Below are 26,279 nucleotides of genomic sequence, written 5' to 3' on the forward strand. Positions count from 1 at the left end.
TAGGATAGATGTTGTTGCTTCAGATGCAGTGATCACACGTATTGTTTCAGTGTACCACAAGGAGGCTTCTATATTATTTGACCCTGGTTCCACTTATTCATTTGTATCGTCATATATTTCTCATTATCTGGATATGCCCTGTGAGTCCTTAGTTTCACCTGTTTGTGTATCTACACCGACGGGCGATATTATTACTGTGGACCGTATGTATCGGTCGTGTGTGGTATCTATTGGGGAACTGGAGACTAGGGTTGATCTCTTATTACTCGGTATGGTTGATTTTGATGTAATACTAGGTATGGATTGGTTGTCTCCATGTCATGCTATTCTGGGTTGTCACGCAAAAATCGTGACGTCGACGATGCTAGGGTTGCCGAAGGTTGAATGGAGGGGTTCTCTAGAGTTTGTTCCTAGCAAGGTAATTTCTTATTTGAAGGTCCAACGTATGGTTGGAAAGGGATGTTTGTCATATTTGGCCTTTGTGAGAGATGTTGATGCAGATACTCCTATTATTGATTCAGTACCGGTCATGCGAGACTTTCCAGATGTATTTCCTACAGACCTGCCGGGTATGTCACCCGACAAGGATATTGATTTCGTTATTGACTTGGTGCAGGGCACTCAACCCATTTCTATTCCTCCGTACCGTATGGCACCAGTTGAGTTAAAAGAATTGAAAGAGCAACTTCATGAACTCCTTAAAAGGGGGTTTATTAGGCCTAGTGTGTCATCTTGGGGTGCACCGGTTCTGTTTGTGAAGAAGAAAGATGGTACTATGCGGATGTACATTGATTATAGGCAGTTGAACAAGGTTACAATCAAGAATAAATATCCTTTGCCGCGTATTGATGACTTATTTGACCAGCTTCAGGGAGCGAGGGTGTTCTCCAAAATTGATTTGAGATTGGGGTATCACCAGTTGAAAATTCGGGATTTGGATATTCTAAAGACAGCATTCAGAACTCGTTATGGCCACTATGAATTTCTTATGATGTCATTTGGGCTAACCAATGCCCTAGCAGTATTTATGCATTTGATGAATATTGTATTCCAGCCATATCTTGATTTATTTGTCGTAGTATTTATTGATGATATTCTGGTGTACTCACGTAGCCAGGAGGAGCATGCACAATGCTTGGGTAATTTATTACAGAGGCTGAGAGAGGAGAGATTTTATGCCAAATTCTCTAAGTGTGAGTTCTGGCTTAATTCAGTGGCATTCTTGGGGCATATAGTGTCCAGTGAAGGAATTAAGGTCGATCCGAAGAAAATAGAGGCAGTTCAGAGTTGGCCCAGGCCATCTTCAGTTACTGAGATTCGGAGTTTTCTCGGCTTGGCCGGTTATTATCGTCACTTCGTGGAGGGTTTCTCATTTATTGCATCACCTATGACTAAATTAACTAGAAAGGTGCTCCGTTCAGGTGGACGGATGAGTGTAAAGATAGCTTTCAAAAGCTCAAAATAGCTTTGACTACAGCTCCATTATTGGTGTTGCCTACAGGTTCAGAGTCTTATACTGTGTATTATGATGCGTCGTGTATTGGTCTCGGTGCAGTGCTGATGCAAGACGGTAGGGTGATTGCCTATACATCCAGACAGTTAAAGGTACATGAGAAGAATTACCCGGTCCACAATCTTGAGTTAGCAGCTATTGTTCATGCCTTGAAAATTTTGCAGGATTACTTGTACGGTGTCCAGTTTGAGGTATATACCGATCATCGGAGTCTACAACATTTGTTTAAATAGAAGGATCTTGATTTCTGGCAGCGAAGGTGGTTAGAGTTGCTTAAGGATTATGAAATCACCATCCTTTATCATCCCGGAAAGGCCAATGTAGTGGCCGATGCCTTGAGTCTTAAGACGGAGAGTTTGGGTAGCTTAGCATACTTACCGGTAGCATAGCGGCCTTTAGCATTGGATGTTCAAGCCTTGGCCAACCAGTTTGTTAGATTGGATGTTTCCGAGCCGAATCAAGTTTTGGCTTGTGTGGTTTCTCGATCTTCTTTATATGATCACATGAGAGAGCGCCAATATGATGATCCATATCTGCTTGTCCTTAAGGGCATGGTTCAACACGGAGATGCCAAGGAAGTCACTATTGGAGATGACGGTGTATTACAGATGCAGGGTAGACTATGTGTTCTTAATGTAGATGGTTTGCGTGAGTTGATTCTCCAGGAAGCTCACAGTTTGCGGTACTCCATTTATCTAGGTGCCGCGAAGATGCATCAGGATTTGAGGCAGCACTATTGGTGGAGGTGAATGAAGAAAGATATAATTGGGTTTGTAGCTCGATGTCTAAATTGTCAACAGGTAAAGTACGAGCATCAAAGACCGGGCGGAATACTACAGAGACTTAAAATTTCGAAGTGGAAATGGGAGTGTATTACCATGGACTTCGTAGTTGGGCTTCCACGGATATTGAGGAAGTTTGATGCGGTTTGGGTGATTGTAGATCGGTTGACCAAATTCGCACATTTTATTCTAGTTGGTACTAATTATTGTTCGGAACGGTTGGCTGAGATTTATATCCGCGAGATTGTTCGCCTACACATTGTGCCGGTGTCCATCATTTCAGATCGGGGCACGCAGTTTACATCACAGTTTTGGAAAGCAGTGCAGCGAGAATTGGGCACACAAGTTCAGTTGAGTACAACATTTCACCCTCAGATAGACGGGCCGTCCAAGCGCACTATTTAGATATTGGAGGATATGCTACACGCTTGTGTCATTGATTTTGAAGGTTCTTGGGATAAATTTCTGCCACTTGCGGAGTTTGCTTACAATAACAGCTACTAGTCGAGTATACAAATGGCTCCGTATAAAGCATTATATGAGAGACGATGTCGATCTCCGGTTGGTTGGTTTGATCCGGGTGAGGCTAGGCTATTGTTTACTGACTTGGTTCAGGATGCTTTAGAGAAGGTCAAAGTGATTCAGGAACGGCTTCGCACGGCATAGTCTAGACAGAAGAGGTATGCCGACAGGAAGGTTTGTGATGTTGTTCACATGGTTGGGGAGAAGATTATGCTCAAGATTTCACCCATGAAGGGTGTGTTGAGGTTCGGAAGGAAGGGCAAGTTGAGCCCTCGGTATATTGGGCCTTTTGAAATACTTAAGAAGATTGGAGATGTGGCTTATGAACTTGCTTTGCCGCCTAGTCTATCAGGTGTTCATCTAGTATTCCACGTATCCATGCTCTGAAAATATGTCGGTGATCTGTCTCATATTCTGAATTTCAATACAGTGCAGCTGGACGATAATTTGACTTATGATATGGAGCAGGTGGCTATTTTAGACCGGCAGGTTCGAAAACTGAGGTCCAAGAATATAGTATCAGTGAAGGTGCAGTGGAGAGGTCAGCCAGTCGGAGAAGCTACTTGGGAGATTGAGCAGGAGATACGGAGTAAACACCCACACTTATTTGAGACTCCAGGTATTATTCTAAACCCGTTCGAGGACGAACGTTTGTTTATAAGGATCATTCTTGTAACGAACCAGCCGGTCGTTTTGAGTATTATAACCCCGTTCTACTAATTACTGCTCAATTTATGTTTTACAGTTATTTTATGACTTACCGGGTTAGTTAATTCGGGTCCGGAAGGAATTTGGAGTGAAATGAGACACTTAGTCTCATAATTGAAAATTTTAAGTTAGAAAAGTGACCGGATATGGACCTATGTATAAACGGCCTCGGATTTGAATTTTTGATCATTTCGATAGCTCCGTATGGTGCTTTTGGATTTAGGAGCGTGTCTGAAAAATTATTTGGAGGTCCGTAGAGGAATTAGGCTTAAAATGCCGAAAGTTGAATTTTTAAAAAGTTTGACGTGGGGGTTGACTTTTTGATATTGGGGTTGAAATTCGATTCTGAAAATTTTAATAGGTCGGTTATGTCATTTATGACTTGTGTGCAAAATTTTAGGTCAATCAGACGTGATTTGATAGGATCTGGAGCCATTTGTAGAAATTAGAAATTTCAAAGTTCATTAGGCTTGAATTGGGGTGTAATTCATGATTTTAGCATTGTTTGAGGTGATTTGAGGGTTCGACTAAGTTCGTATGATGTTTTAGAATTTGTTGGTATATTTGGTTGAGGTCCCGAGGTGCTCTTGTGAGTTTTGAATGGTTAACGGATCAAAAATTTGGACTTGAACAAATGCTTGAATTTTCTTATATTTGACGTTGTTTTCCTTCTACGCGATCACGTGAATGTGTCTACGATCGCGTAGGCTTAGTTGGTCAGTGGAGGTTTTTGTTCTACGCGGTCGTGTGGGGATATCTGCAATCACGTAGGGTTAATATAAGGCAGTGATATTTTGTGCTTCGCATTCGCGTAAAGCGGGACGCGATCGCGTAGTTATGTGACGTTGTTATTCACGAACGCGTGAAGAAGGTCGCGTTCGCGTAGAGGAAATGGGGCAGAAATGGAAATCACGCGTTTGTGCTTCGTGATCGCATGGTTAGGTCCGCGAACGTGTAGGTCTGTGATGTTGTGCATCGCGATCACATGGGAAAGTCCGCGATCGCGTAGAGTTAAATCTGGGCGATGGAAAATTGTTCTTCGCGATCGCGTGGGAATGTTCGCGATCGCATAGAGCAAATGTCTGGGCAGAAAGTTTAAATTCTGAAATGGGACTTCGTCCCATTTTCCATTTTTGACGGATTGGAGCTCGGGAAGAGGCGATTTTTGGGAGATTTTCAGAGAAAATAATGGGGTAAGTGTTCTTAACTCAATATTGGTTAAATTACCTGAATCCATGGTTGTTTTTAATATTTAATCAGTGAATTAAGTTGGAAAATTGTGAAAACCCTCTTGGTTTAATTTGGAGATTTGAGGGTCGAGTTGATGTCGAATTTGAGTAAAATTTATATGGTTGGACTCATGATTGAATGAGCGTTCATATTTTATAACTTTTGTCGGGTTCCGAGACGTGGGCCCCACGGGCGATATTCGAGCTAAATTTTGGATTTTTATAAAAAAAAATTAGTATTTTCTTATGGAATTAATTTCAATAAATTTTATTGACTGAAAGGAATTATTTGTGACTAGATTCGAGGCTTTCGGAGACCAATTCTCGTGGCAAGGGCATAGCGGAATAAAGAATTACGCGATTTGAGGTAAGTAACAGTTTTAAATCTGATCCTGAGGGTATTAAACCCCGGATGTTGGTATCATGTGATTATTTTGGAGATGACGCACATGCTAGGTGACGGGCGTGTGGGCGTGCACCGAGGGGATTGTGACTTGGTCCGTCCCGTGAAACTGTAAAGTTGAATAATTTGTTGTTAGCTATATGCTCTCTATGTGTTGTAGAAATTTGACTGTAATGCATGTCAGAAATCATGTTTAGGCTATATGTTGGTACTGTTGGGACCCACAGAGGTCGTGTACATGTTGAATTATCTACTAAATTATTGTTTGATACTCAGTCACAGTTTACTTGTTTATTTTATCTCAGTCTCTATTGTTCATTATTGATGCATTGTATCATTGTTGTTTGGGCTGATTTCATGATTATTGAGAGCCTGAGAGACTGGAGAGATTTATGATTGAGTGAGGCCGAGAGCCTGATTGTGAGATATTGATACTATAGCACGTGAGTTGTCCGTGCAGCACGTGAGTTGGCCGTACGGATCCAGATATTACAACTATAGCACGTGAGTTGTCCGTGCAACACGTGAGTTGGCCGTGCAGATTATAGCATTTGGGCTGTAGGAGCCCCTCCGGAGTCTGTACACCCCCAGTGAGCGCGGGTACCCATTGAGTGTGAGTGCTGAGGGCTAAGAGCCGAGTGGTTGAGCTGATGTGACGAGTTGAATATCTGTTGCCTGAGAGGTTGTACTTTCTTTTCATTTGTTGTTGCACTTAGCTGTTATCTGTCATTGTTGTAAAATTCTCTGAAAGATTTTATATTCGGATTACATGAAATTGAACTGTATAAAATTGATTTGACTTAAACTGGCGGATTTGAAAGCATGTCTATTCCTTGCTGGAATTACTGGAAATGAACTGTAATTATGTAACTCGTCATTATCTTCAGTTTCTTATTTATTATTGTTACTTGTTGAGTTGGTTGTACTCATACTACACCCTGCACTTCGTGTGCAGATCCAGGTGTTCTCGAACATAACGGGTGTTGATTCTCTAGCAGAGTTGATTTTTCGGAGATTCAGAGGTAGCTGTCGTATTTCGCAGACCTTGTCTCTCTTTCCCTATCTCCTTGTTACTGTATTTGGCCTCAGATTATCATAGACCATATTTTCCAGACTTGTATTCATAATAGAATGCTCATGTAATCAGTGACACCAGGTTTTGGGGAGTATTCGTATCAGTATTTGTGGGATTTTTGTATTGTATTTAATTATTGTATTTTCAAACTTAAAGAGAAATTGTGGTTTATGGAGATTATCAGCTTGCCTAGTATTGAGATAGGCGCTATCACGACATGATGGGATTTTGGGTCGTGATAATTCTAGGCTTGTTGGTCCTTACCTAATAAGTGCTCCCTCTAGTCCAAAATAAGTGATATTCTAGCCTCTCAAAGTTGGTCCAAAATAATTGATATTTCACAAAACCAAGGAGGTATTTATTTTTTCCCCAAATTTGCCCTTGACACATTCCTAATTCAATGTACAATTTTAATGCATATATAACACGTTCTTTTATGTATTTGATATAAAAGGCAAGTTTAAGTAATGGTATTTTAGTCAAAACCCCTCTTAATTGTTAGGAGTAAGTGAATTCCTTAATCCATATGCCCAAATCGAAAAGATCAATTAATTTGGATCGTCGTATTTAATACTGTGCATTTTATCTTAGTTTTGGAGTCGAATGTCCATTGGAAATAGAACTAGTCTAGTCTCTCAAGCTGCAAACAAGAGTAAGTTTTTATCCTTCTGTCAAGCACGCTCTTTAATTTTCCTATGGCTTCTTCTTTCGGAACCTCAAAATTACTGCCTGCATATATACATCATATTTATGATCTGAAATGTGTTTTTTATGTTATACTTTGAAATCTATTTCTTGATATTTAGTGTCTCTTCGTAGGCCTATGAATTTAGAAAACGCTCTTTTGTTGTGAGATGAATATGTCTAGATTTACTATAAGGGGTTTGGTTTAGACTGAATATGTGGTCAAGCTAATTGACCACTTGTTCCATATCCTACCAAGAATTTTAGAGCCGCTGTTGTTTGTAGGGATGCGCATAATTCGCACTAACTCACTGAATTTTCGTTTTTTTGGTTTGGTTTTTTAATGTGTTAACAAATATTCAAGTCTCCTATTCTACCCTTTGTCCCAGACTTCACCCCACTTTTACAAATATGACAAGTATATTATTCTTGTACATCTAAGATATACTTTTGTTTCTTCATAAAATTTATGAACAAGTAAAATAAATAAAAAACTTCAGCATAGAACTATAGATGGAAAGATGTAAAACGAAATCAATGCCAAATTTTTTCCTTATTTTTTCAAGTTTTTTATTTATTTTCTTACAGATTTTTATATATATATTTTTTGTTTTATCATTGAATTAATATAAGAAAGAGGATTTAGGAAAAAATTGATCCAACTGTCAAAATCAACTTATGTTGTGAAGTACTTCCTATCAACACTCAACGGTACTTTAAAAAAATGCTTTCACAAAGTAACAATTTGTGTTTGAATAATGTGCTTGGCCAGTATTTGTTAAGAAAATAAATTATGAAAAATGGCATGCATATAAGTTGTCACCTATTCATCAATTAGCAAAGTGACTCACAAAAATTGGTTAAAATATTTAGTTCTATTAATAAATTAACTTTTTGTTTTTGCAAGAAGCAAAAATTTGTAAATTCTTTCCCCGCATCACAAAATCCTCTTTTGATGTTCAAGAACACTATTTTTTTTTACTCAAACACCTCAAATCTCAAAAATACATAGAGCTTGATGGAATAGGATGTTAAAAGCATTAAATAATAGGGTCGTAGTAAAACTTTAAATACAAAAAAAATAAGTTGTAAAAGTTATATCTCCACCAACCTTCTACACCTATGACAAAGAAAGGATAAATTGACAAGCTTCTTCACTACTCTCTCTACCTTCTTTTTGGTCTATATTTGGTATGATATCGAGTTTTACTGCTTTGATTCTGTTCTGGGTTTTTGTATATTCTTTATGGTTATGTATTTATGGTATTGCTTTTGCTCTTTAGTGGAAAAAGGGTGTGCCTTTATTGTTTCATGGTCCTTAAATTATCTTATTACCTGCAAAATTGTTGTATATGCTAAGTTGAGATGTAGGGTGTGTTTGGTACGACTTAAAAAAAATTCCATGGGAAAGTGAGCGATTGTCTCACATATTGTATGGTGTTTGCTAAGTAAATACAAAATATTTTCAAAAATATAACATGACAAATTAACTAACTTCTGAGGTGGTGGAGGTGGACTTTTGAGGCGGTGGAGGGGTGGAAACTTTTAGGTGAAATGCCGTAGGAGAGTTTCTGAAAATGACTTCCCTCTTCTCACGAAAATTAAAGAAAAATATTTTACAAAATATTTAAGCTAACTAAATATAAGAAAAATTAGAAATCAAACGCACCCCTAGAGGAAAAACAAAAAGAAACTATTGGTTGGTTATAGAAAAGACTAGAAAAGAAAATGACTACTTCTTTACTAGGAAATGGGAAAACTGAAAACTTTTTCAAGAGGTAAATTGATTTCTATTCTTTGTCACTCCACATTAGCTTTTTTAAGAAGACTTGTCAAAATTTTGTTTCTCTAATCTTCTATTTTCCATTTGGGTAAATTTCTTAATAAGACTATTAAAACTTTCGACAATATATCTTTTTCTTTTCTTAACTAAAATAATTTTGAAATGAAAGTCTACTTTTAGATGGTTTTTTTCTTTTTGAAATGATGGTGGTGTTCGGACTAATTTGCGTGTACCTCGAATATTTCATCATAGTACGTGATACTCCCATTAGCACGTATTCTAGCTAATTCTACCCACCAACACTTAGGCAGATGGAAGAAATTATCTAGTATTTTTTGCATTTCTTAACTGTATAATTTTGAAATGAAATTCTGCTTTTAGACTTTTTTCTTTTTGAGATGATGATGATGTTCGTACCAGTTTACGCGCACCTCAAAAGAATGACAAGGACCTGCTTCACTTAAAGCGAGAAACGAGAAGCGTGAAGCAAAGCTCTCGCTTTATTGAAGTGAAGTGTAATTTTTTTAAAAATATCGAAATAAACATTGAAGATTGAACAAATAAGTAAATAACTAATAAAAAGAAATTACCTACTACCCCACCAGTACGTGTATTGAGTAACTTTACCCTCCACACTTAAGGTAGATAGAAAGAAATTATCTAGTGATTTCTGCACTCATGGTTCTCCTCCCAACCACTAGCCACATGCCCTTATGTTTATTTTTTGATTCTAACCCAAGAAAGTAGTTTTATGTTCAACCATTTGCATCCAGGCTAACAAATGTGCAACTTTATAGGAAGAATTTGGGTAGGTAAATTACGTACTTGGGTCATGACTCTCTACCTTTTTTTTTCTGGAAACTCAAGCATGTCTTCCTTAAGGAAATCTGCAAAATATGAATGTATTTTTCCAAAAGAAAGTCCAAAACCCAGCTGCTTTTTTCAAAAGGTAGTAATAACAAAGATCCACAAACTAGGGGTGGGCGTTCGGTCGGTTCGGTTCGGTTCGGTTTTAAAAAATTCGATTCGGTTATTTGGTTTTCGATTTTGTAAAAGTAGTAACCGAAACTGAACTGAAATAAGTTCGGTTCAGTTGGGTTTTCTAATTTCGGTTCGGTTTTCGGTTTGAACATTATCATATTGGGTTCTCTCTATGTAATAATTGGACTGACGAATTTGTTGGTTTTGTTTCAAAATTTCGGTAAATTAGACTGAAACCAACCGAAAATTTTTTGGTTTGCTAATAATTCGGTTTTTCGGTTAACCGAACCAAATAAATTAATAACCGAAAACCGAACCGAAAAACTGAAATTTTAAAATTTTAAACCGAAACCGACCGAAAAAACCAAATAACCGAAACCGAAATAAAAAAAAATTCGGTTCGATCGTTTTTTTCGGTTCGTTCCGAAATATGCTCACCCCTACCACAAACATTATAGAAATTGAATAACTAAACACTTTTCTATGAAGTTTATCATCACACACCGGATAACAAAAGCAGACCATGAGAATAAACTTAGGAAATAAATGAACCACACATAAAAAAAAATGAAACATATATGAAAAAACTTCTTTTCTTCACCTAATTACGAGCCCCAGGAGAGACTGATGATGGATATGTATTGCAGCCTTCTTTTTATCAACTCGAACCTTATTCTTATACCATCCTTCCACCTTCCCTGTATTTCCTATCTCCACCTGTCATATCATTTGTGTGGGGCCTATTTAAATAAAAAGAAATAAAGAAATAAAAAGAGAAAATGATTTAAAAAAGAAATGGTAAAAAATAATGCAACTTGCATTGTCAAAAGCAAGGGGGACACAAATTTCACTCAGATTTGCAATTTGCAAATTGCAACAAGATCTTAATGGTTGTTTGGGCGGTCATTCTCTGCTATAAATAGCAGCTTTGATTTCTCATTTGAGATACACCAAAAATCAGAGAACGCAATAGAGCACAGAGAGAGTAATTCACAAATTGTAGCTGTGAAATAAGTAGAGAGTGGAAGTAATATTATAGTGAGGTGTTTAAAATAAAAAGTGTTATTTCTTTAGAAGTTGTAGTACTCTCTTGACACTACCATGTTGTAATATTATAATAGTATTATATTGCTCCTTTCGGGTATTGTATTTTATCCTGTTAAAAAATTTGGTATCATTATTATTCTCTTATGTTATTGTTGTTTTATCGTGGATATTATTCTGGACGGGATATTATTTTTTCCAACAACGTGATATCAGAGCCATGGCGAACAATGGTCTGTTGTCTTTTCAGTATCCCCGTCTCACAAAAGAAAATTATGAGATATGTTGTCTACCGATGAAAGTCATTCTTGGCTCTCAGGATGTGTGGAAAATCGTAGACAAAGGGTATGCAAAACCCGATAATGAGGAAGCTCTACCTCAAAATAAAAAAATTATTTTGGCAAAGACAAGGAAGAAAGATCAACAATCTCTCACGCTCATCCACCAATGTTTGGATGATGTCATGTTTGAGAAGGTGGCAAATGCTACCACCTCAAAGGAAGCTTGGGAGATTTTACAAAAATTCTCTCCAAGGAGTTGACAAGGTGAGGAAGGTAAAACTTCAAACTCTACGGGCTGATTTTGAAGTTTTAAAAATGAAAGAATCCGAATGCATTTCGGATTATTGTTCAAAAGTGAAGGTTGTTGCGAATCAGTTTAGAAGATACGGGGAGGATATAGAAGATGTCTGCATGGTAGAAAAGATCTTTCACACTTTAACACCTAAATTTGATTTATGGTGTATGCTATTGAGGATCTAAACATTTATACTCTATGTCGGTGGAAAAATTGGAGGAATCTTTACAGGACCATGAAGGAAAGATCAAGGGGAGACAAGAAGTGTCACTGGAGCAACTTCTTAAAACTCAGGCATCCTTTAAGGATTATGGAGGTGAAAAGAGCTATCGAGGAAATGGACGAGGACGAGGTTGTGACAGTCATGGAAGAGGAAGAAGTGATGGTAAAAACTTCAACAATGAAGTTAAAATCTACCAAACATTCAGAGATCGTGATCGCGGACAAAGAGGAGGAAGATGATGTGGCTACTATCAACAAAATAATGGACAAATGTATGACAAATAAAAAATTGAGTGTTATAATTGTTATAAATTTGATCATTACTTTTAGGAATGTCATAGCAGTGTTGAAGAGAAAGCTAACCTTGTTGACGACAAGAAAGAAGAAGATGAGTCAATATTGTTGTTGGCACTCAAAGAAGAAGACAAGGATGATTGTAACTCGTGGTATTTGGACAATGGACCAAGCAATCATATGTGTGGATGCAAAGAGAAGTTTGTGAAGATCAATAAAACGGTGAGAGGTAATGTGTCCTTTGAAGATACCTCAAAGATTCAAATCGAAGGGATAGGTACGATTCTGATTTCCTGTAAAAATAGTGGCCATAAGTTAATTCAAGATGTTTATTATGTGCCAAAATTAAAAAGTAATATTCTAAGTTTGGGCCAACTTCTTGAAAAGGAATATGACATCCACATGAAAAATATGCATATTTGGCTTAGAGAATCAAGTGGAATTCTATTTGCTAAAGTGCATATGGTAAAGAATAGATTACTTTCTCTAAATCTTAAGACAATTGATGCAAAATGTTTGAAGGCTAATGTGCCTGATGAATCATGGTATTGGCATATGCGATTTAGACATTTGAAGAACATGGTACGTGGGATACAATCAATCAACCATCCCAGTTAATTGTGTGAAGCTTGTCTTCTTGGAAAACATGCAAGGAAGAGTTTTTCGAATGAGTCTATGTCAAGAACAACCAAGCCACTCCAACTTGTTCACACTGATGTGTGTGGGCCAATCAATCCACCTTATTTTGGTAAAAGTAAATACTTTCTGATTTTTATTGATGACCTTAGCAGAAAGACTTAGGTTTATTTCTTGTACCAAAAAGCTGAAGTTTTTGCTGCTTTTAAAATTTTCAAAGTACTTGTGAAAAAATGAAAGTGGCTATGAAATAAAAGCTTCAAGGTCTGATAGAGTAAGTGAATTCACTTCAAAAGAATTTAATGACTTCTATCAGTCTCATAGAATTCGTCATCCTCTAACAGTATCTTATTCACCCCAATAAAATGGAGTTGTCGACACAAAGATTCGAACGATTCTTAATATGGCTAGATGTATATTAAAAGCTAAAAGTATGCCCAAGGAATTTTGGGCCGAAACTGTTTCTTGTGCAGTTTATTTGAACAACATGTCTCCAACAAGAAATGTTAGAGATCAAACCCCTAAAGAAGCATGGAGTGGAAGAAAACCAAGTGTCAAGCACTTGAGAATCTTTGGGAGCATAGTCTATGCTCATGTGCCACAACAAGGGAGAGCGAAGCTTGATGATCGAAGTGTCAAGCATGTGTTTGTTGGTTAAGATGTGAGTTCAAAAGACTACAAGGTATATAACCCAAGCAGTGACAAGGCGGTGATAAGTCGCGATGTTGAATTTGATGAAGAAATGGCATAAAATTGGGAAGCTGAGGAAGAAACTTCATATGATTTTCTTTCATACTTTGGGGAAGAAGAAGAACCAGAGATCGTGGAACCTGTGCAAGAAGAAACTCTACCTCTTTTACCAACCAATTTTTCATCTCCTTCTTCTCAAGAAAGTTCAAATGAACAACCCGCAAAGGACGAAGAGCATTCAAGAGCTCTACGATGGCACAGAAGAAGTTACTAATTTTGATTTTATATATTGTCTCTTTGCTGATAGTGAACCAATGAACTTTGATGAAGTTGTTTCTGATAAAAGGTGGAGGCAATCCATGGATGAGGAGATCGAGTCAACGGGTAAGATATCTCAAAGCTTCAAACAACTTGGGTTATTACCCGTGAAAATAAGATCATCAACATAAACACAAACAAGCAAGATATCTCAAATATGCGAAGTCTCATGATCAAGTTGCGGATATTTTTACCAAATCTCTCAAGTTTAAAGATTTTCAGAGATTGACATCAAGTTTTGGAATGAAAAAGAAAAATCAAAATTAAGGGAAAAATTTGTGTGACCTATTTAAATAAAAAGAAATAAAGTAATGAGAAGAGAAAATGATTTAAAAAGGAAAAGGTAAAAAGAATACAAGTTGCAACTTGCATTGTTAGAAGCAGGGTGTACGTAGATTTCATGCAAATTTACAAATTGCAACAAGATCTTATTGGTTGTTTGGGCGGTTATTCTCTACTATAAATAGCAGTTTTGATTTCTCATTTGAGACACATAAAAAATTAGAGAGCGCATAGAGAATAATTCACATATTATAATTTGTGAGATAATTAGAGAGTGTGAGTAATATTATAGTAAGATGTTTAAAATAAAGAGTATTATTTTTTTTGAAGTTGTAGTAATCTCATGACACTATCAAGTTGTAATATTATAGTGGTATTATATTGTTCCTCTAGGTATTATATTTTACCAGGTTAAAAGATTTAGTGTCATTGTTACTCTTTTGTGTTGTTGTTATTTTATCGTGAATATTATTCTGGGCGGGATATTATTTTTCCCAACAATTCGGTGTCTCTAACGACTGCAAAAGTGGGTTCCTGATGTAAGGCCCTATATAATTATGAAAAGAGGTTGACATTCGAGAGATGGGAGACACTTGATTCTATGCTATGTTGTTCATCTGGGGTGTTGCAGCTGCAAACTTGCACATCTATTTCTTTTTCCCGTTATGAGGTTTCATTTTTGTTGATATAGTTCTATGTTTAGCAGGCAAACACCACAGAATTGTAACCTACAATGAATTCCTTTGTGTCCATTTTTTTCTGAATGTTTTTGTCTTTTCAGTTTTCCTAAGTTTGAACACATCTGTTGCTTGTTTTTTATTACACTTTTTATTCTATTAAAAAGCAGGTTTTCTTGATGTGTTCTCTTTCAGTATGTTTATAAGTTGTATCTTTTTGTTTCTTCTAAACCAGAGATCTGCTTACGTTTCCAGGCTAAAAGGTTGTGGAGCAAACCTAAGTTACTCGGACTCGAGTACGGGTATCCGACACGGGTACGGATCCAAAGGTCGGATCTTTCATGATCTAAATTTTAGGATTCGAGGATATGAATCTGGGTACGGGTGCGGGGATTCAGCGAAAAATAAATTAAAAATCTAGAAATATAACTATAAATTGGATGAAGATTTAGCTTTGGTCACAGAAAGTGGAGATGAAAGAGAGAGAGAATGGCTTCTTTGTCCATTTAGGTAGAGAAAAGATAGGAAAGATATATTTTGCTGTCAAGGTTGTACCCTACTTTTTTGACAAGAAAGTCACTTTTCACGGGATAGTACAATACAAAAATATAAAGATATTTATACTACTACTTCAATTTTTCTTAAAATTTTGGTCAACACACCCGATCTCGTCTGACCGGATCCGACACAGATCCCACACCCTTACCTATGTCAGTGTCGTGTCGACACGGGTACGGTACCCAAATTGCCGAGTCCGAGTAAATTAGTTGCAAACAACCATCAGTATGGATGGTTGTCGTCCTTTACCAGAAGATCTAATCGTGGATATTCTATTGAGGTTTCCTGTGGAATCAATCTTGCGTTTCAAATGTGTGTGCAAGCATTGGTATTCTCTCATCAAAAGTCCAAGTTTCATAGAAAGCATTATCATCACAAGAACAATCGTGCCCAGCTCCTCATTTGTAACTTGAAAGTAGCACATTCAGAACACATCATCCTAAAATCTGTTGATTTCTCCTTGCTCCCTGAAAAAATAGTTCCAGGTGTGACCCCTGAACAAAAAACTCTCCATCAACTTCAGAGTCTCACTTATTTCACGTGTGTTGCTGGCAGGGGCGTATCTAGGGAGGGTTCCACGGGGCATGTGAACCCCTACTCCCCGCCCTAAATCATATATAGTAATGTTATATTTTTTAAAAAATATTTAAATATTGTATGCACTCATGCTCAAAGTATTATATGATGTGATGGTAATTAAGTGTACCTCTTTAGGTGAGTTTGTGAGTTCAAATCTTATGTCAATCTTGTTTTTTCCTTTTTTTTTCTAAAAGTAGACGCCCACAGGAGATCGGTGTGTCTGGTGTTATTTTATGCGTATTAATTAAGTACTTTTTCTTTTTATTTCATTTTTTGTTTAGTTTATTCTTTCAAAATTTTCACACATTGATATTCCTACTTCTTTTGTCGTTGTAAAATCTTATATGATTAAACAAAATGTGTATATTAAAACTAGTAGTAGTGTATGATGTAGCATATATAATTCCAAAAGTGCAATAGGTACGCCATTGTAAGAACTAAATGTGAACCCGTAAAATTTATATTCTGGATCCACCTCTTCTAGTGCACCCATCCTACCAAAATTCTGGATCCCCTCTAGTTGCTGGCCTGTTCTTAGTGCAGAAAGCGTTTTATGGAGACAGCGTTCGCTTGGGTTTGTGGAATCCTGCCACCAGAGGGAGTTCTGGCCTCTGTCTCTTGCGCCTTTTGAGATCGAGCACTTCTTCTCAGACCATGGACATCAATTCGGAATATGGGTTTGACCTGTTGACTCGAGATTATAAGGTTGTATGGACTAGAGTGTTTTGGGATGAATTGGAACGATGCGTTTATCCTAATGTCTATTCCTTATGCAACAACTCGTGGAAGAACCTTACACATGAATTCCCTTCCAGTGGTACGTTACATGCGCCTCTTGAAGCCACTTAACTCAACGGGGTTTATTATTGGCTTTCGAGGGGCCTAAATGAAATCTACAGCATACGCTCATTTGACATGGGCAGTGAACAGTTTGGGGATATGCAAGGGCCAGATATTCCAAGTGAACAGTGGGGGAGACTGACTTTGCATGGTGACTCGCTTGCTATGTTAGCTGGTGACCCCGGTAAGGCTATGAAGTGTGGGTAATGAAAAAAGAGGGTAGTTGGACCAAAATTCTTATTGTTCAACATCTAATAGATGCTCATTGCCCTCACGGCATCTGGGAGGATAATAAGATGATTTTCGAAATCTCTGAAACTTCACAGCTGGTGCTATATGACCATACAACAATAGAAGTTACAGATCTTGGATTTGAGTTGGACCTTACCCACGGCCGTTGTTGGGTTTTCAATTACAAGGAGAGCCTAGTTCGATTAAGAGAGGAAATGACAGTCAGTGCCAGGATAATGTGGTCGAGATAATTGACCACTTCTTCCATGTCATAAAAAAGGGCAGCCCGCTACACGAAGCATCTCACGTTCACGCAGAGTCCGAGGAAGGCTGTACTCTAAGGGTGTGATATAGGCAGCCTACTTTGATGCAAGTATCATTGGCTGATTCTATGGTTCGAACCCCTAACCTATAGGTTACGTGAAGACAACTTTACCGTTGCTCCAAGGATAGATATAACTATTATTAGAGGTCCGCACTATTCAGATTAAGTCAAAAATCGAAAGGAACTGAAAATTTTGACTTTTTGGTTTGCTTTCAGATGCAACAACAACAATCCAGTAGAAGTAGAATCCCACTAGTGGGGTCTGGAGAGGGTAAAGTGTACACAGACCTTACTCCTACTCCGGAGGGGTAAAAAAGTTATTTCCGGATTTCTTTGTAATAAAAACAGGAAAACAGGTAAAAACCAAATTACTATTGTTCTTTGAAAGTTAGGGTTCAATCTAATGAAATCTCGGTTGATTGAAGAGTTCATTTAACTTGTGGTTAGTTTTTGAAGCATGGTAAGGTGCCTCTAGGGGGAGAGGCATTGCAATTCTTCTATTGTGACATTACCTCTTATCTTACCTGCTTATATCATTGTGTTTGAAAAATAAAAAATGCTTGGATCAGTTATCCTGTATTGCGTTGAGGAAAGCCACGACTTTATTTTTCTACCACGTGATTATGAGCCCGTTTGGATTAGTTATTTGAAGTAGCTAATAAGTATTAGGTGCTGAAAAAGTATTTTTAAGGGCTGAAACTGATTTAATAAATAATCAATTACGTATTTGGATACAATTGCTGAAATTGATAATAAGCTGCTGCAGTATTTGATAAAAAAGTGCTGATAAGCTCTTTCTCAGTTAAAATGACTTAAATAACCTTATAATTGTTTACACTTATAAAGGCATAATTTCTTCAAAATTTTAGATTTTAGATCGATTCAAATACAAAATATTCTATTTGTCATTTTATTTTAAATACAACTGTGCTTAGATAAGATAATTTTTATGATAAATATAATTTATTTTATGATAAGCATATAATCATAAGTTATAATAATTAATAAATTGATAAAAGTTTTTCAGTAAAAAATAAACCTAAATAGGACAAAATATTTGAAGAGAAACAAACATTGTCTGTCCCCATTTATCACATACAATTCAAAGATTAATACACAATTACATTGATATAAACATGCAAAGGAATAGAGGATTCGCTTATCTTAAATAGTCAATGAGAATTGCAGACTTGAAGGGAGGAGGGGGGAGGGTTGGGTTGAAAAAATACTTGAGGCAATGATTATCGATGTAGGAGTTTTGTTCTAAAAAAGAATATTTTAAGAATGAAATAGTAAAAATTTTGGTCAAACTTTAAGTGCTTATAACCTAAAAATTCATAAGATGGGGGTGACCGGTTTATGGCTTTTGGCTTATTTTTGACTTATAAACACTTGGCTTATAATCACTTTTAACTTTACCAAACACGTGAATAAGCCGAAAAACGCTTATAAACTAGTTTGATCAGCTTATAAGCTTAGCCAATCACCCTCTGTATCTTTCTGGTTTATTAGGTTATGTGTCAAGGGGCATTACACATTTGGACTTAAAATTTTAAGTGCTCTGTATCTATATCTATATTTTGGTCCACTTGAGAAAGTTAAGGATAGACGCTATTATTCACCCAAAAAAGAAAGAAAACTGAATATAAAAACTACTTGTTCTTCATTGCAGTTAGTGACTAGACAATTGGATATGGTATTGGTAGGTCCAAAACTCCACCAACAAATGGGCCCCCAAACAAATCTTAATAAAGCCCATTAAAGAGAACCAAAATCCCACAGCCCATCACTCAAAAAGGGAAGTTTCAAAAGATAGTTGATGGAATGATCAAAGCCACAAAGTGACAGTTAAAATACTGTTTTTCTCCCGCGAAAAGCTTTCTATATCCCAAACAAACTTTAACCACGAGACTTATTTTTGGCCATTCTACATATTGTACATCTCAAGCTTTTGTTGGATGCCTCTAGGCATTTTAACATCATCTTTAGGGAAGGACATCTCGGCCAGCTATTAAAGAATGAAGCTTTCTTAGAAAAATTTCTATGAGAAAAGATGTTCTAAGATATCAAGAAATTAAGGCTACATGAACTTTAGTACTATTTTTGATGTCCTCTTTGTAGGGAAACTATGCTTGATCCAACTGCTGTGTTTGCACTCCTCTTTGGGAGCGAACTTTTTGAAGACTACATCGGACATCTTTCTGTGGCATCAATGGCTTCCTCTGAATTAGTTGGCGAAAATGACAACCCTGAGAAAATCCATGATAGACTCAAGGCAAGTATGTCTGAAAGTTCGATAACATACAAGTTATGTTTCCACTTGTTGGTAGTTTCTTTGTAAGAAATCTGTCAAGAAAACGTATTATTGAAGTCCTTGCTCTTGAAGATATCTTTTTAGGACAAAATGTTCTATAGAAAAGGGAACATATATACTGGTTCTCTTTAGTTTACATTATTACCTTTTTTCAGTTGATTCACTATATAATAATAGTACTGTGTTATGAAGGGTGTCCAAAAGGAAAGGGAAGAAAAACTTGCCTGGTTACTCAAAGATTTTCTTCAACAATACGTTCGTGGTGACAGAGTAGGATTTCTACGACGTGCTGAATCTGAAGCTGAACGGCTTTCACAAGCAGGTCAGCTGACTACTTCTCTTGCATTTCTTCAAGCTTAGTTTTACCTAATGGCAATACCCAGAGGCGGATCTATGTGTTAAACTTATGTTTGCTTTTCTGTTCTCTTAACAGCATTTGGAGCTGAGATTCTTCAAACTATTGGATACATATACACAAGACAGGCAGCCCAAGAGCTTGGAAAGAAAGCAATTTACTTGGGAGTTCCATTTATGGCCGAGTGGGTTCGCAACAAAGGTCATTTCTGGAAATCACAGCTCACAGCAGCAAAAGGTACACTGAAGATCCTACCTCTCCCCTCCTTGTCATATGTGCATTATAATGTGGTGGCGTATACTGGTGTTTTTAGGTGCTTTTCAACTGCTGCAACTTCAAGAAGATGTTCGTCGCCAGTTTAAAATGGATGGTAGTGGCCCTGAAAATGACGTTGAATCACATCTAAGATTAAACAGAGAAACACTAATGAATTCGTTGTGGAAACTAAACGTTGTAGACATTGAAGTAACTCTTTTGCATGTCTGCCAATTGGTAAGCCTCATATTATTTTTCTTCATAGTATATTTTATTCTAACTTATTAGTAGCATGCATCCTCTGCTTATGTTGCTATGCCTTATTCTGGAAAGACCTTTTTGTGTCACTCGAGTTGCTTCTGTTTAATCTTTCAGGTGCTACAAGAAGGCAATGTGAAGAAGGAAGAACTCAAGAAACGAGCGATGGCTTTAAAGATTTTGGGGAAAGTATTTGAGGTAAGTGTTGTCATTTCTCTTCAAAACACAAAGTCCAAATGTCTGGTCTCATAGACAGGAAATTTTGTTAGTTATTAAGCTAATAATTCAGCCTACTCAAGGTTGTGCACTTTTGTTTTGTAGCTTTAGAGGGTGTTACATTATTTGATGATGTTTCATATCTGCTTATTCTGCAGAGGGAGAAGTGCGGACAAGGTGTTGGGACTTCAAAAAAGAAGACGATAGGTGATATAAATGCAGAGGAAACCAGTTCTGATAGCAGTGATGATGAGGAAGACTCACAAAGAACACTAAATTAAAAAACTCCTCTACTCACACAGGTTAACCTTTTGCTTTACTGTCATTTGAAACCAATGATTCTTGAGAATGGTCCTTTAATGTTTTAGCTAATACACCAACTCATTTCCAGATCTGCCATTTGGTGAATATGCACATTAGTTGCTGTACATATATGTCCACTATTATAGGCATTCCTACTAATCTATTTTTCTCTTCCTAATCATGCCTTCTTCCCCTTCCTTCCAAACTATATTGATTTTATCCCTAACTTGTAACCTTTAAATTTGTTGTTGTTTTCCTTTATGTAGGGAATAGGCAGACTCTTTAGATGTCTGTGTAATCCAGCATTCGACGTGGATGATGAAGAGATTGTGTACAAAGGCAAGTGATCATCTTTGAGAAATTGAGAAGAAATTGTGGTTTCATATTCATGATACAACAACAAGACATATATTAACCAATCCCACATATCATATCATATACCGTTGTGGTACCCATAATTGAAAAACTCAGAAAGGCGTAAGCACAAAAGCTTTTGTTTGTAATTGCAGTCTGTAATGAAATGTTGTTTGAAGTGGTAATATAAAAATAATTGTTCCTAGAACAAAAACGAAAAAAATAAGTTAGCAAAATGAATTTGGCTATTGTGCCTCTGTTTGATATGTTAATAATCACATGGGAAGATGTTTTTTTAACTTGAAGCTTCAATTAGGGAACTGAACTGGTAATCGCCTATGTTCAATAACAATCCACTCCACACTACTTAATTATATATACAAAATTTTCTTATCAAAAAGTGGCTTAATGTTCGCCGTCCAATGTTGATATTACTTCTATAAATTCACATCTAATGTTTCAGTTTTCTTTTTCATGCCATTTCAGCAAATCAATTACTTTTGTCTTTTAAACAAGTAGATTATTTCTTTCGCCATTTGACGCCTTCTGGCTTCCCCTTCACTATAAGTTTCTTGAGTATCTTATTTCGGATTGTGTATTATATTAACACACCAGAACAATAATTCCTTTAATTTTTAGTAAAACAAAGACACCAGAAAGAAAGATTGTTTTCCCTTGGCCGAAGTTATTACGAGCTTTCCCTCAACCGTTCAAAACTACCAAAATTGTGGAAAAAAAATTAATCACGAGCATGTTTCAAACCAACAATATTAAGCAATAGCCACCATTCACTAATTTAGATCATATTCATTTACTAAAAGTACCTACATTTAAAACTTTAAGTTACATAACATCAGCTCTTCACCACTCCGAATTACTTTATTTCTACAACTTACATCCTCTTCTCACTTATGTCATCGTGACACCCTTTTCTAAAACCTGATGATACAGTATATTATACGGTTCAATAAAAGACAAACATTCTCACATCAGCATTGAAAATCTAGAGGAAGAGACAAGTCTGATGTTATGTTATCAATGACGTGCAAGTTAAGGCAATGTCTACGTCTTAAAAAAAACATTAACTTCAATTCAACATCTTCTACTTTGTTTCTAATAAAACAACTAAGCCATTTGTTTGATATGCAAGTTGTAACTAGGCATGATTCGAGATGGAACTTTCTGCTTCTGTTTTAAACTCGAACTAAGGTGTGAGATTATCAATTGAAGTCCAGAGGTATTGCCACCATTTTGAAACATGACATATCAAGCTTTTTTCTCCTTATGTTTTAGGGGTGAAGCATGAAATAGAAGTCTTTCACAAAACATTTAAACACATGATAGGAGTCAGAATAACATAAACCAACAAGTTATCAGTCCAAAAGATTAAACAAACAGAACGGATTGGCTTATACAGCCAAGAATGTCCAGCATAATTTTTACACAAACAAATATGTACAAGGCCGCGTTCAACTTGGAGGCCCAGGAACTTGGAGTTGGAAATCTCTCCTCCATACAACCAACACTCAGTGAGCTGGATGGAGAACGCGTGCACGGTGTGCTTGGACAGAACATGCACAGTGCACCGACGTTAAGTTCAAGCAGCCGCTAATTATGAGGGAATGTCTCCCGGGGCAAGTGTGAAGAGCAGGAAATGCTTCGCACACTGCCTGGACAGCAGGAGGTGTGAGAGCAGTGCACTGGCTGATGTTTAGATTCATAAGCCCTTCGTCCTCGTACCTGTTCTTCTTCATAGACGCCCACATCTCGTGCTTGTTCTTGACCCGACTCTGGGCCAAAGAGTACATTGCTCTGTCTGTGATGTTCTGGCAGAAGTATAAGCCGAGGGATCTCAAGTGAGGGCAATTGTTCGCCAAAGCAATCACACTCTCATCTGCAGCATATAAGATTAGACATGTTAGATGGATGGTCAAATCAAAAAGATGACTCCAAATGGAGGCATCAACAACTCTGCCTCAGAACTTTTAAAGGAGATCAATGCAGCAGCAGCATCCCCGAATACCTTTCTAGTGAATATCGGTCCAACGAGTTTAAGTGCAATGATCATGAAATTCCACAACAAAACGATCCTAAGAAGAAATATAGGAGACAATCTGATTGAATTTTATCTGAAAGATATCTTCCACAACAATACAGCTCTACTAAGCAACAGGAAGACTACACAAATTTCCTAGGGCACAATTTCTTGCATGTATATTTCCTGCCAGTTAGTTACTAATAGGGCATAAATGAATTCTTCTCTTTGACAAGATGTGCCATCAGGGGCGGAGCTAGAATACGAATTATGAGTTCGGCCAAATGCAATAGCTTTGGTCCAAATCCTATATTTGTCTTAAGAAATCCATTGAATTTCTACAAATCATTAATTTAGAACCGAGTAACTTAAAAGGATTACAATACAATTCTGAACCCACAAGCTTCAAATCATGGCTCCACCTCTGTGTGCCATACATAAAACTTAATACTTGAATACGACTTAAGTTTTGCCAAGTTAGGCATAAAGCTAATAGAAGTCAGCTTAGTAGTAAACACACCTTAAATTCTTGAGCATGGATATTTTAGGAAAGATTCAGATAAAATCTTACCAGACACAGGTCTTACCTGTTATAAGAACACAGCCACACAGATCAAGGGCTCTGAGATCAGGACAGCCATAAGCCAAGCTCATTACACCTTCATCACCAACTTTATCACACCAACCTAGATTCACCGTCTGCAGTCGGTTACAGTAATAACCAATAGCCTGCACAAAGTAATAACATCCGTTTCAGTTAGAACTACCAATGGGTTTTTGAAGTACTCCTAACAATAACACATTTTAGAGTTCGAGGCATATACCTTCAATGCCTTATCAGTTGCAGCTTTAACACAGCCACAAAGATTCAAGACTCTTAGTTTTCTGCAACGCTCAGCAAGGTATGCAACAGCAGTGTCACTGAAAGCAGAGCACCCACTGATGTTCAGCTTCGTGAGGTTTGGACAGCCGTGAGCTAAAGCATAGAGGGAACGGTCAGTTAGCTTAAAACTCTTGCTAAGATCAAGGTCTTGAAGTTCATGACAGTGATTTGCAATTGTCTCTACGCCATTATCCTGAAGTTGTGGTAAATCTTGTCGAAGAGTTAGAACCTGCAGCTTTGTGAATTTGGGTGCAAGTGCCAGCACTAAGTTGTTCATGTTCCTCTTGCACCTGAGGAAAAAAAATTGCTGTAGAAGTTAGAATCTCAGGAAATACACCACAAATAACCAGAGGAAAAATCCCTCATACTTATCAGAGGTCAACATCAGCTTTAAATTGATAGTCGTACATGAGTCCAGCTCTCTAATAATAAAAATCTATGTAATTCCATCACCTCCCACAATACTAATACCAGCAAGCAAGATAGCGAAACCAATCCAAATTCTAATAAAACCCCCAAAAAGGGAAAGAAAAAAACTGAAATAAAGGCAAAGCACAATCATATGCCATTATGTTTTCTCCTTTTCGAAACTTCTGAGCACTAAAACATAAATATGTCTTCCAGAAGTCCAGGATAGAGATAAAAAGAGGCCAATTTTGCAACAGAGCACAGTTGTAACCATTATGCTATTAATGACTATATTATCATATTTGGGGCATGTCAAATATAAACACATGTGATAGACCTATGGGATTTTTAATCACCATCCTATTGTTTCTAATTACCCCAAATCCGTTGATGAAAGTGCAAGACTATCAACTCAACTTTCTCATCCAAGTCTTGCACTTGCATATCCTAATAGGGGAAATTTTCAGTCAACCCTTTAACATTCAATCTTAGATTAAAACTCAAAGGTTTTTTTCAACAACTTTTACAAAACTCTTCCCCAGAAAAGTTAAAGAAACAAAGAAAACCTATAGTCTCTCAAATAAATTGATCAGGCAAATAGGACCAAGATAGTTCAGTACACAAAAAATTGTAGATTTTCATTCTGTAATCAGTCTGTGCTGACTTGACTCCCCTGATTTCAACAAAAGACCATCTTTTTCATCAGATAAATGAAAAACAAGAATTGCCCTTCATCCATTACATCAAGTAAAAAGTACCAGAATTCCAGAAGCAAAACACACAATCTAATAGTAAAAACTTAAACTTTTGTTCAAAAAAAGGAATAATAAGAGATGAAGCCATATACCAAGAAAGGGAAAGGTGAGTGAGGCCCCAAGAAATAGCATCTCTCCATCCACTGCAAACACCAGAAGCCACAATCACCGTCCGATCATCCACAAGTGCAACTATCCTCAACAACAACTCCATAGGTATATCCTTCCACTCTCTGATCACACCCCCACCCCCCATTTTACAACCCCCACCACTGTTATTATTGTTCACCATCAGCTTCTCAAAGCTCAACTCCTCCACCCCTAATCCTATCATCATTTGCTACTCAAAGCTCTCACCTTTATTTATACAAGACACCAAAGAAAAAAGGGTATCCCCTTCTTGCTGTTACAAACACAAAAATAGAGAGATGAGTTTTTGAAGTTAGATTTTAGAAAGGAAAAAAAGATATAGATAGGCTTTGGCGTATACTCCTGTGTATTTCTAGGCCAAAAAAGAGTCATAGGGAAACAACAAGTTAATAACATGTGTCATCACACAAGTTGTACACACAAGCAAACTCTGTCCAAGAAATTTCTAGAAGTACTCAAAAGGCTTTTTGGAAAATGAAAATAGGGATATTGATACCTTTCCAAGAGGGTATACTGTATAGTAAGAAATTTTCAAGAACCACTGTTTTTTACTGCATAATCTATATATATACATAAGGATTAGTTGAATTACTGAAAGGGGAGATAGAGGGGTCGAATGAAAATGGAGTTTCCTACAGTAGATTTTTATGAAGAGGACTTTATGTGGCAGGGAAAATTAAAAATAAAGAAATAGAAACAACGTAAGGGTCACGAATTGGGAGATGCGTAGAAATACACGTGTCATAACAATATGAAGGGTAAAATTATTTACTTTTTTCTATTTTTATTACATTGAAAAAATCAAGAAATAATTTTATTTTTCTTTTGTTGCAATTGTTGTTGTATCTTTTCAGTTTTCAGTCAGTATTGGTGTAAAAAATGTCTTTCAATTTGGATGAAGAATTAAAAAGAAAATAATGGTTAGATTTCAAATTTAATATGCAACACATTTTTCACAAGGCATAGTGCAAAAGAAAGTTTCATATTCACCACCAAATGCTTCCTTCTCCTTTTCCCTATTACCACCTTACCATCAAATAA

The 26,279-nt window shown here is 36.9% G+C and overlaps 2 protein-coding genes and 1 pseudogene across 3 annotated transcripts; 2 read left to right on the forward strand and 1 right to left on the reverse strand.

The window, feature by feature from the left end:
• Positions 1-15,204: 15,204 nt before the first annotated feature.
• LOC142167159 (F-box/kelch-repeat protein At3g23880-like) lies at positions 15,205-19,293 on the forward strand (annotated as a pseudogene).
• Positions 18,838-22,862, forward strand: LOC107775580 (chaperone protein dnaJ 10-like). Its single transcript, XM_075226473.1, has 6 exons — positions 18,838-19,588; positions 19,700-19,858; positions 19,935-20,113; positions 20,252-20,332; positions 20,509-20,652; positions 20,920-22,862. The coding sequence occupies exons 1-5, from the start codon at positions 19,453-19,455 to the stop codon at positions 20,629-20,631; spliced, it is 678 nt and encodes a 225-aa protein (XP_075082574.1). The 5' UTR covers positions 18,838-19,452; the 3' UTR covers positions 20,632-20,652; positions 20,920-22,862.
• On the reverse strand, positions 22,336-25,873 carry LOC107775581 (F-box protein SKP2A). Of its 2 annotated transcripts, none has more exons than XM_075226472.1 (5): positions 25,579-25,873; positions 25,181-25,491; positions 23,867-24,215; positions 23,630-23,771; positions 22,336-22,901 (listed from the first exon to the last, which is right to left on the reverse strand). In XM_075226472.1, exons 2-5 carry the CDS (start codon positions 25,423-25,425, stop codon positions 22,534-22,536), a joined length of 1,104 nt encoding a protein of 367 aa, XP_075082573.1. In that variant the 5' UTR covers positions 25,426-25,491; positions 25,579-25,873; the 3' UTR covers positions 22,336-22,533. The 2 variants fall into 2 exon arrangements, with proteins under 2 accessions (XP_075082573.1, XP_075082572.1); XM_075226471.1 differs by having other exon boundaries at positions 25,735-25,850.
• Between the last annotated feature and the right edge of the window lie 406 nt (positions 25,874-26,279).

Source organism: Nicotiana tabacum, chromosome 12 (genome assembly GCF_000715075.1).
Source record: "Nicotiana tabacum cultivar K326 chromosome 12, ASM71507v2, whole genome shotgun sequence".
NCBI classification, from domain to species: domain Eukaryota; kingdom Viridiplantae; phylum Streptophyta; class Magnoliopsida; order Solanales; family Solanaceae; genus Nicotiana; species Nicotiana tabacum.

What these genes read in the sequence shown, in the direction of transcription:
- LOC107775581 (XM_075226472.1), bottom strand. Translation starts at nt 25,425, where the DNA reads ATGATGATAGGATTAGGGGTGGAGGAGTTGAGCTTTGAGAAGCTGATG. An exon ending in ACTCACCTTTCCCTTTCTTG is followed by an intron (nt 24,216 to 25,180) that starts GTATATGGCTTC and finishes TTTTTTCCTCAG; the next exon opens with GTGCAAGAGGAACATGAACA. An exon ending in TGGCTGTGTTCTTATAACAG is followed by an intron (nt 22,902 to 23,629) that starts GTAAGACCTGTG and finishes TATATGCTGCAG; the next exon opens with ATGAGAGTGTGATTGCTTTG.
- LOC107775580 (XM_075226473.1), top strand. Translation starts at nt 19,453, where the DNA reads ATGAAGGGTGTCCAAAAGGAAAGGGAAGAAAAACTTGCCTGGTTACTC. An exon ending in TTTTGCATGTCTGCCAATTG is followed by an intron (nt 20,114 to 20,251) that starts GTAAGCCTCATA and finishes TTAATCTTTCAG; the next exon opens with GTGCTACAAGAAGGCAATGT. An exon ending in TTTTGGGGAAAGTATTTGAG is followed by an intron (nt 20,333 to 20,508) that starts GTAAGTGTTGTC and finishes CTTATTCTGCAG; the next exon opens with AGGGAGAAGTGCGGACAAGG.